This window comes from Eublepharis macularius, chromosome 13 (genome assembly GCF_028583425.1).
Source record: "Eublepharis macularius isolate TG4126 chromosome 13, MPM_Emac_v1.0, whole genome shotgun sequence".
NCBI classification, from domain to species: Eukaryota; Metazoa; Chordata; class Lepidosauria; order Squamata; family Eublepharidae; genus Eublepharis; species Eublepharis macularius.
In genome coordinates, this window is record NC_072802.1 from 56,463,168 (window position 1) to 56,475,459 (window position 12,292).

Genomic DNA, 12,292 nt, shown 5'->3' on the forward strand with positions numbered 1-12,292 from the left:
AATTTTCCTCTCTCCCCCCCACCAGCCCCAGTTAATAAACAAGCTTCTTGTTGGGGTGGTGAAGTGCCAGCAGAGAAAATGAATAGAGGAAAATCCTGGTCTTGCTAGCCATTTGCAGAATCTCTCTACGGGCTGCCAGTTCCAGGTTTGGAAATTCGTGGGAGATTGAAGGCAGGAAGGGAAAGATTAACGCCTCCTCTAAAGAGAGTGAAAAAAGTCTCAGTTAAATAAAAGGTCACCTGATGGTGATGTAGATGCATGAAGGACAATGCTCTGGGGGTCAGGGAGACTCTTTCCATAAAGGAAAGACAGCAGAGAGCAGGAAACTTAGCAAGGACAGGCACAATCATAAGTAAACTGTCGCATCTATGTTCATCATGTTCCATGATATGTGCATTTGCCAAAATAAATTATAATCCAGCCACAGTGAGATATACTATTGCTGCATTATATTGAGCAATGGAAAGGAGTCTCTTTTTAAAGAAAAAGGTCCTTCATGCAAATTTGTTGTCTCCCGACTCGCTCTGTTGGAGGCACACTGCTTCTAGCAAAGCCAGTAGGTGTGAGCAAATCTACATAAGGGGCAATTCTTCAGTCATTTAAGAAAGAAGGGAGAAGGTCTGAACTGAGCTAGACATCCTTTTGCCTCAGGAATCAAACACATTTTTTACCTTCGCCATGGCCTCCTGGGCTGTTTTTCTCCTCACATTTCTCAGTTACTGCTCAGATAAAGGTATGGAGGATTAACTTTACTTAGGCAGATGGGCCAACAGTAAAGCTGTTTATTTTATGCATTTTTGATAGAAACAACACACTTTTGAAACATCTTAGAGAACATGATCTTTTATTCCTTTTCTTTTTGTAAAGGTGTCCATTCACAGCTAAGTTTCACTCAACCTGCCGCACAGTCTGTGTCCCTGGGGCAAACGGCTCAACTCTCCTGCGCCGCCAGTGGCACTACGTACAACTTCCACTGGCTTCAGCAAAGGCCTGGCCAGGGCCCTCGCTTTGCCCTCTATGGCACCAGCACCCGGGGAGACGGGATCCCGGATCGGTTCACAGGTTCCAGTTCGGGGAATATCCAGTATTTAACCATCTCTAATGCTCAGGCTGAGGATGAGGCAGAGTATTACTGTGTTGCGTGCAACAGTGGCTGTGGCATGATTCACAGTGGTAAATTCTAATGGGGAACTGAGACAAAAACTTTCGTTCTTCTTTGCCTGAATGGGAGACCCAGAATCACTGAAGTCTTCAATATGATCTGAACCACTGATTGCTTGAATTAACGTGGGTGGGATATAGAAAACAGGAGGAAAAGCAGCGTGGTATAGTCCAACCTTGTCAGATCTCGGAAGCTAAGAAGGGTTGATGGGAGACCACCAAGGAAAACTCTGCAGAGGAAGGCACTGGCAAGCTGCCTCTGCCCTTCGCTTGCTTTGAAAGGCCCTTGCTGTGGTCACCATAAGTCAGTTGTGACTTAAAAGCATATAAGTAGTTAATTTAGAAGGCAGCCCTCCAGTCCCAACTCTGTCTCAAGGCAGTATGGATTGTTTTCAGGCTGATTCCAAACACGCTGGATAATGCACTTCCAATCCTCTTTATAGATCATTTGTAATGGATCTTTTTGTGTGCGGACCAAAGGCTGTTTCCACATGCTGTTAAAGTGACAGGCTACTTACTGAATGCTGGCGGTTTTTTTTTACAGATTCCAGATGCCTCTGATTTCAAAGCAGAGGCAGGCAGTTTGTCTTTCGTCTGATCAGCATCCTTGACCCGGCACAAGAAAGATCGGGAAATCCCGGTCTCAGAAAAGACGCTGATCAGATGAAAGACAAACTGCCTGCTTCCGCTTTGAAATCGGAGGCATCTGGAATCTGTGAAAAAAACCGCCAGTAAGTAGCCCGCCTCTTTAACAGCATGTGGAAACGGCCAAAAAATCCACCTCAAATGATTGATAAAGTGCATTGAAAGTGCATTATCCAATGTGTGCAGAATCAGCCTCAGCTGCACAGTTCATTCCACCAGCGGCCACAAGGGAATGCAATCCTGGAGTGGGGCTGGGGGCTGGGGAGCCTGGACAGTGAACAGCTCCAGGAATCTCTTGAAATGCATTGCTTTGCCAAAGCTCGTTCCAGAAAAAAATATAAAGGGTGGGAGAAGCACTCCTGATCTATATATTTAAAAAGCCTGGGCGGAATTCCTTTTTGTCCTGGAGTCTAAAAGATACACAAGGAGGTGCCAGGCAAGCCTCAAGGGGGAATAGATGGAGTGCAGGGGGTGCCAGGCAGAACGAGTTGGGTTCTAGTTAATAACTTGTAAAAATGTACCTGAGCAAAACTAAGCAAAATTCTTTTTAAGTTTCATTTATTTCACAGCATCTGCAAAGGTGCCTGCTACCATGATGTTAACCATTAGGGGGAGACGCTGTTCCATTTTTTCAATAGCTAGATTTAGGATGCCACAGAGATGCCCAGGAGGATCCTGTGCTATGAATTCAAGGAGGAGAACGTCCTGCATGCCTTGCTGTGCCTCTATGCATACTTTTTGCATACTTACAGGTGCTGAGAAAGATTTTTCTCTGGCCAGCCATACAGTATGAATCCAGGTTCGCTTGCCTAGATAACTGTATATTGCAGCCTGTATACAGCTGATGAGTGCATCAGTCCCGTTTTTGTCAGATTAACACCTGAGCCTCTTAAACAATAACAGTGTATTATGATGAACGCAAAACCGACTAGCATTCTCCTTTGGATTCTTTTCCTGTATGTTGTTTCTGTGCTCCTCTACTCTGTTAGGTCTCCTGGCTACATTAATATTTGCCCCTGCTGCTTAGGATCCAAGCTTGGTCCCAACAGGCCTGAACTCTTTCATGTTCATTATTGTTTTAAATGCTTTGTTATTTAAGTCTTATGTATGAAAAAAAGAAAAGATTTGAAGTTTGTTTATTGTTATTTTCATTACTGTAAATATCATAAGGTGGGATCACACTTTTCAATGACATGAACTTCTTTAACTGAAGCCTAATTTCACTATTTTTAAAAATCTCCTCTATGGAAATTTGTCCTTACAATCATTGGCTTTGCTAGAAAGTCACATATTCTTGGAGTTCTGAGCAAGCCATTCATCTTAGATCACATTTGCATGAAGGGGCCGACTTGCTTCGACTCAGAAGGATTTAACCGAGGAGGGGGGAACATCCCATCCAACTGTCAATTTGTTTCAGAAAGACAAACGCCTTCGGAGACCTCACCATGGTCTGGACTCTGTTTTCCCTCGTCCTGCTTAGTTACCTCTCAGGTAAGGATGTGGAAAATTCCTTTTTCACAGTCCTAGACTCCAATTGCAAAGCAACCATAATTTATACCTGAAACACAGTAACTTTGTGATATCTGGAGAACAAAAAATGAATTTGGCTCATGCTTTCTGCTTTTCCTTTTTTGTCAAGGTGTCACTTCACAGCCGACTTTGACTCAACCTGCCTCACAATCTGTGTCTCTGAGACAAACAGCCAAACTCCCCTGCACTGTCAGCAGCAACATGAATACCATTTTCTGGTATCAACAGAGAACTGGGCAGGCCCCTCGATTTGTCCAGTATGCTGGTGGCAGCAGGGGAGACGGGATCCCAGATCGGTACACAGCTTCTGTCTCTGGGAACATTGGCTATTTAACCATCTCTAATGCCCAAGATGAAGACGAGGCCGATTATTACTGTAACATGTGGTATAGCAGTGGTAGCCAGTTCCACAGTGGTGAAACCTAATGAGGAACTGAGACAAAAACCCTCACCCTTCCTCTCTGGTGTATAAAATCCAGTTTCCGTGTAGAGCTTAACTGAATGATCTGTGGCTGAGGTTGACTTGATGTGATGATTTCAGCTAATTACAGTGCAATCCAGTGTATGGTTATTCCTTTTTAAGTCTACTGAAGTCAATAGGCTTCAAAAGGTATAACTGGATTTAGGATTGCACTGTTAGCCTCACAGACAGTGCTAGCGAGATGGCTCAACCTGATTAGGAATGTAGGTCTCTCGCATTGTCAGCTTCTGTCTGAAACATGGAGATCACAAGTGATCATCCTTGTCATCCTTGATCCCAATCTTCAGTGTTTGGATGTCCTACCCTAGAGGGCTGTTGTAAGCCTGTTGATCTCAGTCCTTCCACCCAAACCGCAATCCGTAACATGGTGTGTTTAACTACAGACCCCTGTTCATCAGTCACTCAAACAAAACCACTTGGCTTACAACACTAGTGTTAATTTCCCTGCACCGCACTGCAAGTCTGATGTATTAAACCTTTTCTTAAATCCTCCCTTTCCATGCAATATGGGCCACAGAATCTCTTTTATGTGTAAAAACATTCTGTTATCAGACCTTCAAAGCAGATCCCAAGCATTGGATACAGTATTGCAAAATCTAAACCAAATACTAAAATGTAATTCTAATAAATCATGTAAGATACTAGTGGTAACAAAGAACAACATGGCTTGGATCCTAAGCAGCACAACCAGAGTTGAGCTTGAAGAAAGCAATTCCCCACCCACCCCTCTTACTGCATCCTCGTGCGTCTCAGAAAATGGTGCTGCTATGTGTCAGTGGGTCCCCAAGAATAGTGTAGGAGCAATGCAAGTATGAAGCAGGAGGGGTGCATTGGTGAAACCCCACCCCCCGTCCTCTTCTCCTGGTTGAAATGCTCTTCCATTGGAGGCACTGCTCTAGTGCTGCCAAGTTCCTGGGAAGGCGAAATATGGGAATCTTCACCAATCTGCTAAATGGTATGTTAAATACTGAATATTGCAAAACATAAAACTCTCACAGGAAAATAATCCTCTGGCTGCCTGTTCACAGCAATGGCCAAGGCTGCAACATAAATTTGAATATACAGCTGGAAAATGCATTGATTCATTCCTTTGATACGTAGAGACCTTATAGCAACCCTATTGGTTGCTGCAAAGAGTGCCATTGCGACTTTATGGAAGTCTAAGCAAGTCCCGACTATTGAAAATTGGCTCACAAAAATTTGGGATCATTTTATCTCTGAAAAATTGGCTGATAAGATTTGTCAGGCAGAGCATTTTCCGTATAGTACAAATTTTGTGGAGAAGTGGTTTCCATTTTTTGAGTATCTAGAAAGTAACAGTTCTCATCCAGGTCTAAAATTCTTTCAGGTTTTAGAATATGTTTAAAATATTTGTAAATTTCTGTATTTCATCACTTTGCAAACTTTTTCATAGTTATGTACTAGTTATCAACTCTCAGAAATTTTGTAATTATGAAAGTCTGACAGTTTGAAAATTTTGGAATGTTGTAATTTTGAAACTGGGAATTTTAAGTTTGAAATTTTGTAATTTGTTAGCTGTTAGTTGTATTTTACATTGTACAAATTCTATTTAATCATTGTATGGAGAATAAGTATTATCAATAAAAATTTAAAAAAGAAAAAAAAAGAAAATGCATTGATTAAAATGGCAAAGAAGATGTAACCCTTAGTAATGAAATTGCAGGGAATAACTAAATGTTGGCACATTTGTGTCATGTGCAGTCAAGTTGTCTCGGACCTATGACGTCCTTATAAATGAAATAATAATAATAATAACAACATTTGATTTATATACTGTCCTTCAGGACAACTTTAAGCCCACTCAGAGCGGTTTACAAAGTATGCTATAATTATCCCCACAACAAAACACCCTGTGAGGTGGGTGGGGCAGAGAGTGCTACAGAGAGCTGTGACTAGCCCAAGGTCACCCAGCTGGCTTCAAGTGGAGGAGTGGGGAATCAAACCCAGTTCTCCAGATTAGAGTCCCGTGCTCTTAACCACTACACCAAACTGGCTTTCCAAAATGTCCTCCAAAATGTCCTGTCATTAACAGACTTGCTCAGATCCTGCAAACTGGAGGACATGGCTTCTTTGATTGAGTCAAGCCATCTTGTTTTAGGTCGTCCTCTTTTCTTACTACCTTCCACTTTTCCCAGCATTATTGACAGTCTTGTCTTCTCATGATGTGACCAATGTACAATAGCCTCAGTTGGCACATAGGACCAACTTTGGTACACTTTGAGGTTCCTACAATTTCAGTTCCACAAGGCCACCTTTTTTAAAGGTGCTTTTAAGACTGGAGTCTTATGAACAGTAATTTTCTTTTAATGCATAGTTTAATTGTTATGATGCCAGTGCATATTGGGTTTTGTAAGATGCCCTGAGGCACCTTTGATGGCAGTAAAAGTAGGATATAATGTATTTTAATAAATAAGATGAATACATGGGGGGAAAGGTAAGCATGTGCATTATGATCAGAAAATAAAAATGTTTACATTGGGTTGCAATATTATCAGCATTTTTTAAAAAATGGGGATGTAGCTCACGTAAAAGCTAATATCTCAGGGCGAAGTTAGGAATGCATTTTTTTTTAATTAATTTACTTTTTAATTAAGCTTTATAACATACAACAAATAGAAATCAACAATGAACATCAACTGTAACACAACAACTAATCAATAATAGTTTACAAGTTTTGAAGAATATGAACATTACAATAACTTTTAAACTAAGCATACATAATATTACCAAATATCAGAAAACTGAGTCAACGTCTGAGCAATTCTTATTTTGGGATGTAAATCGTGCATGTCTATAAATTCAAGAAAAGGGAACCATTTCTCATAGAAATTGGAACTGGCGGGAAAGCGTTCAGCATTGAGAATATTATCATTAATTTTATCCAGGATGAAATGGTCCCATATCTTAGAGAGCCACATCTCTTTAGTTGGCACTTTCTTCAGATTCCAGACTGAAGCTATCGCTGATTTCGCTGCAACTAAAAATATTGCTATAAGATTCCTGATAGCTTTTGGGATCTGTGGAATATTCCATTGGTCTAGAAATATAATTGAAGGTGATAATGGAATATCGTAATTCGTTATCTGTTTTATTACTTCCAATATTTCTTTCCAAAATGTGGCTATCCGTGAACAACCCCACCAACAATGAGAGAAGGATCCTACCTCATTGCAACCCTTCCAACACAGGGGAGAGCAAGAGGATGACATTGTAGACAATCTTTTAGGCGTCAAGTGCCACCTGTGAATAATTTTAAACGATTGGAGTCTTACAGAAATTACTTTTGATGTAAATATTGAAGATGACCAGATTTCCTCCCATTTTTCCTGTGTTTTTTCGATATTGCAATCCTGATGCCATTTGGATTGGCAAGGTAAATCAGTACTTTTTAAACAAGAGAGCAGAATAGCATATAGTTTAGATACCATCCCCTTTTTCTCCCTCCGTGTATAGTTTAAAATTTGTTCAAAATCAGTCAAAGGGGTACTCATAATTTTTTTAAGATTTATACTCTCTGTCATGTTTTTAATCTGCATGTAAACATACCAATGAATTTTCTTTTGCGTTTTATTTTCCAGTTCTTGTTTTGACATAATATCTTTCCCAGAAGTTATGTCTATAAGCCTATTGAGTTGCATATCTTTGAGGACCAAGTTATAATTACTGTTTTTTCCTGGTGGAAACCATGTTTGATTGTGAAAAGAAGAGAATCTTGAAATCTTAGGAACTATTTTATCTCTTATTAAATCCCATTCTGATAGTACTGCTGACAGTAATATGTTATTATTTAATGGAGGGCGATCCTTTCTTTGATTCCAAATCAAGTCACCAACTGAGAATGATTTTGGGAGTGAACACAATGGTATATTCCAACTAGAGAGTTCAGGTGCTGATAAGAGTTGTAGAATGTTAAACAGACTAACTGCTTTTTGGTAAATTGCCAAGTCAGGAAAGTTTAAACCTCCTTTTGAATGTTTCAACGAGAGGATATTAAAAGAGACCCGTGGAGGTTTGTTTTGCCACAAAAATCTATTCAGAATTGATTGCCATTTTTTCAATTGGGTTGTTGATATTTTCACCGGAATAGATCTAAACAGGAATAGAAGTTTTGGTACATAGAAGGATTTAATTATGTGGAATCTATCCCACCAAGAAAGGTTCAGTTTTTTCTTATTTTGCATATCTGATTTTATGTCTGAAATTATTTTATCATGATTAAGTTTAATAAGATCATTAACATCCACTGATATTTTAATACCTAGATAAGTTAACTGTTTATTAGTCCATTGGAAGTTATATGACTTTTTTATCTGATTTATCTTGTGACTAGGCAAATTCACTGACAAAATTTGGGATTTTTCTTGATTTACTATCAGTCCTGAAATTCTACCAAAGATTTCTAAAAGGTGATGTAAATGCTTTAAAGACTGATTGGGGTTTTTTAGATAGAGCAACATATCGTCAGCGAATAAGCTGATTTTATATTTGGATGTCCCTATATCTATACCATTTATGGAGTCATTTTCTCTAATCGCTATCGCTAGCGTCTCAAGGGCGATGGCAAACAGTATAGGTGACAGCGGGCATCCCTGCCTAGTTCCACGTCCAATGTTGATTGAATTTGATAACTGCCCATTTACCTTGATATTTGCTTTTGGTTGATTATAGATAGATTGGATTATAGATAGAAAGTTATCGCCAAAGTTCATCATTTGCATAGTTTTAATTAGGTATTTGATTTCAACCGAATCAAAGGCCTTTTCCACATCTAAGGACAGAAAGGCTGCTTCTATTTTATTGAGTTTACAATGAGCCAGGAGATTTAAAGTTCTATGAATGTTATTAGTTATGTCACGTTTTGGGATGAAGCCTGCTTGATCTAAGTGGATATATTTGTCTATAAAGGTATTAAGACGTTTTGTCATTATTGCAGTAAGGAGTTTGTAGTCGTGATTAAGTATTGAGATAGGCCTGTAAGAAGCTGGATTTAATGGATCTTTACCGTGCTTTAGAATGATTATTATCGTAGCCATTTCCCAAGTAGGTGGTGTTTTCCCTGATGTTACTATTGCGTTGCATGTCTTTGTTAGATGAATGGTTAGTAACTTTGCATATTTTTTATAAAATTCCACAGGGAACCCATCTGGACCTGTCATTTTATTATTTTTGGCATTTTTTATAGCTTCTAAAATTTCTTGTTGGGCAATTGGTCTTTCTAGAAATTCTCTATCTTCCATAGTCAATTTAGTAAAATTTCTAATCTTTCCTAGAAAGTTGGTAATTTTAACCTCATCCGGGGCCTTTGAGGAGTATAAAGTAGAATAGAAATCAGTGAAGATGTTTAAGATTTCCTTAGTAGTAGTTTGCACATTTCCTTTTTTAGCCTTAAGACTATTAATCATGGTAGACCCTCTCTTCTTTTTTATTCTGTTAGAAAGCATACGAAGGGCCTTAGGCGAGTTGAACCAGTATTTCTGTTTAAGATATAACAAGTTTTTGTGAATATCCCTTGTTTCTAATGTTTCCAAAACCTTACGTTTGTTAAGCAGTTTTCTATAGTTTTTTTCATTACCTGTTTTTTTATGGTTTGTTTCCAACTGTTTAATTTCGGCCAAGAGTTCCTGTTTTTGCTTTATTTTTTCCTTATTAATTCTGGAAGTTAGTGAAATGATATGTCCCCTAGCTACTGTTTTAACAGTATCCCAGAAAATGTGTGGGTCTACCTCTTGCGAACTATTCTCTGCTATGATTGTCTCTAAAATTTTTTCTATTTCTGCTGAACTTTGTTGATTATACAATAATTTTTTAGGAAAGCACCACTGCCTATTCTGGCTCCCCTTATTTTCAATCGTTATGCTGACCCATGCATGATCTGATATTAATATATTACCAATTTCAGAATTTAAAAGTTTATCACCTAAAGAAGAAGAAACAAGGATATAATCTATCCTCGTATAAATTTTGTGTCTAGGGGAGTAATATGAAAAGTCTTTTTCTCCTACATGAGTGTGCCTCCATGCGTCTAGGAGATTGTTATTCTGAAGCAATGTGGCAAGCCTTGTGATAGATTTCCTTTTTTGTTTTTTCTTTTTGCTTTTAACTGTTTTGGTATTGAGCACTGTTTTGTCTAGAGAGTGGTTAATGATATAATTCAGGTCTCCTCCTATTATCAGCTGACCTTCCTGAAAGGAGGATAAGGTATTAAGAGTTTCCTCTATGAAGACAAGTTGTTGGTTGTTTGGTGCATATATTGAGGCAAAAGTGTATGCTTGCCCTTCTATTATACCTTTAACAAAAATATATCTCCCTTTGGGATCCTTGAGAAGCTTTTTCTTTTGGAAGGGTAGGTTTTTAGTTATTAGAATGGCAACTCCTCTAGATTTGGATGATCCTTCTGCATGAAATTGTGAACCTATCCAATTGGCTTTTAATACATTGGAACTTCCTGGTCTGAAATGAGTTTCTTGTAGTAGAATGACTTGTGAGTTTGTTTTTGCTAGAGTGGAAATTATGCGCTTACGTTTAATGGGGTTTCCCAATCCTCTAACATTAAGAGATGTTATTTTAAGATTGGTGCACATCATGCACTCTTGTCCTCTTTTAAAGAGTTATACAATTTTCTATTTAGTACTCCCAGTGTACTTGTAACAGAGTATACTATGCTTTAAAATACCCTTATAAAGTGATAGGATCTAGAATTATTCTAACCCACCAAGGGGATCTTATTTTGTATTTATTTATTATTGTACTTAATGTATTTATTTAATTATTCAAATTTGTCTAATGAGAAACTACCTAACTGTGATAACAATTGTTTCTTATTTTACAAGCCTAATGATTGTAAACTGAGGCAATGGCTTTGTCTTACTTTGTCCAAATTAACTACCCTAACCCAACTTGTTTAAAAACGATCCCCTCTAATAATAAAGTCAAAAATTAGCAAAGCTAACCTTGTTTGTTATAAACACAAATCCAATAAATATTTGCTAGAGTTTAAGCAAAAAATAGAATGCCTAAAGCCAATATTGCAAACACCCTGTTATAAAACTATTGACACAAATATTTATGATCTCTTTAACCCAGTACTTCTTGTATTTCACTGAATCTTTTCTGTCTTACTATGTATATACTCTGTATGACTGTTTTACTATGTATATAAACTGTATGAATATCCCCAGTACTTAATACTAGCTCCTAACTTGTAGTTAACAACCCTTAAAATGTTTCCTATTACAACAATTGATAACAATATTACAATTAAATAGTATGTTAAATTGATTGGTTACTATTTAAATATTAAAAATATATATCTATATATAATATAATATTATAATATGGAAGAAATGTACTTTGGTAATATAAATAACTGTATTTACTCAAACAGTTATATAGCAATTAATCAAGTAATTAATCACTGTAATTAATTTAATAGGTATATAAATATTAATCAATTTCTTAATCAATGTATTTAAGACAATAGTTATGTAATTATTAATCAAATTATTAAATCCTGCAATTACTCATAAGAACATAAGAACATAAGCAAAGCCATGTTGGATCAGGCCAGTGGCCCATCCAGTCCAACATTCTGTCACACACAGTGGCTAGAAATCCAGTGCCATCTAAAGGACTGTCAGTGAGGCCAGGACACCAGAAGCCCTCCCACTGCCTTCCTTCCAGCACCAAGACAACAGAGCACCACCTCCCCACAAAGAGAATACCATCTATCTCCTGTGGCTAATAGCCACTGATGGACCTCTGCTCCATATATTTGTCCAGTCCCCTCTTGAAGCTGGCAATGCTTGTAGCTGCCACCACCTCCTGTGGCAACGAATTCCATGTGTTTATCACCCTTTGTGTAAAGTAGTATTTTCTTCTATCTGTTCTAACCCGACTGCTCAATAATTTCATAGAGTGCCCACGAGTTCTTGTATTGTGAGAAAGGGAGAAAAACACATCTTTCTCTACCTTCTCTAACCCGTGCATTATCTTGTAAACCTCTATCATGTCTCCCCTCAGTCGTCTTTTCTCCAGGCTAAAGAGCCCCAAGCGCCTCAATCTTTCCTCATAGGGAAAGTGTTCCAACCCTTTAATCATTTTAGTTGCCCTTCTCTGTACTTTTTCCAGTGCTATGATATCTTTTTTAAGGTGTGGCGACCAGAACTGTACACAGTACTCCAAATGAGGCCTCACCATCGATTTATACAGAGGCATTATGATACCGGCTGATTTGTTTTCAATCCCTTTCCTAATAACCCCTAGCATAGCATTAGCTTTTTTTATGGCAGTCGCACACTGTGCTGACGTTTTTAGTGAGTTATCTATCATGACTCCAAGATCTCTCTCTTGGTCAGTCTCCGCCAGTTCAGACCCCATCAACTTGTATTTATATTTTGGATTTTTGGTTCCAATGTGCATTACTTTGCACTTGGCTACATTGAACCTCATTTGCCA

At 38.2% G+C, this 12,292-nt stretch overlaps 2 gene segments (V, D, J or C); both read left to right on the forward strand.

Moving 5' to 3' along the window:
• Positions 1–661: 661 nt before the first annotated feature.
• On the forward strand, positions 662–1,184 carry LOC129340992 (immunoglobulin lambda variable 3-19-like). The segment is given in 2 exon segments: positions 662–733; positions 868–1,184. Coding segments are annotated over 2 exon segments (372 nt in total).
• Positions 1,185–3,215: 2,031 nt separating this feature from the next.
• Positions 3,216–3,762, forward strand: LOC129340993 (immunoglobulin lambda variable 9-49-like). The segment is given in 2 exon segments: positions 3,216–3,297; positions 3,446–3,762. Coding segments are annotated over 2 exon segments (363 nt in total).
• Positions 3,763–12,292: the final 8,530 nt, after the last annotated feature.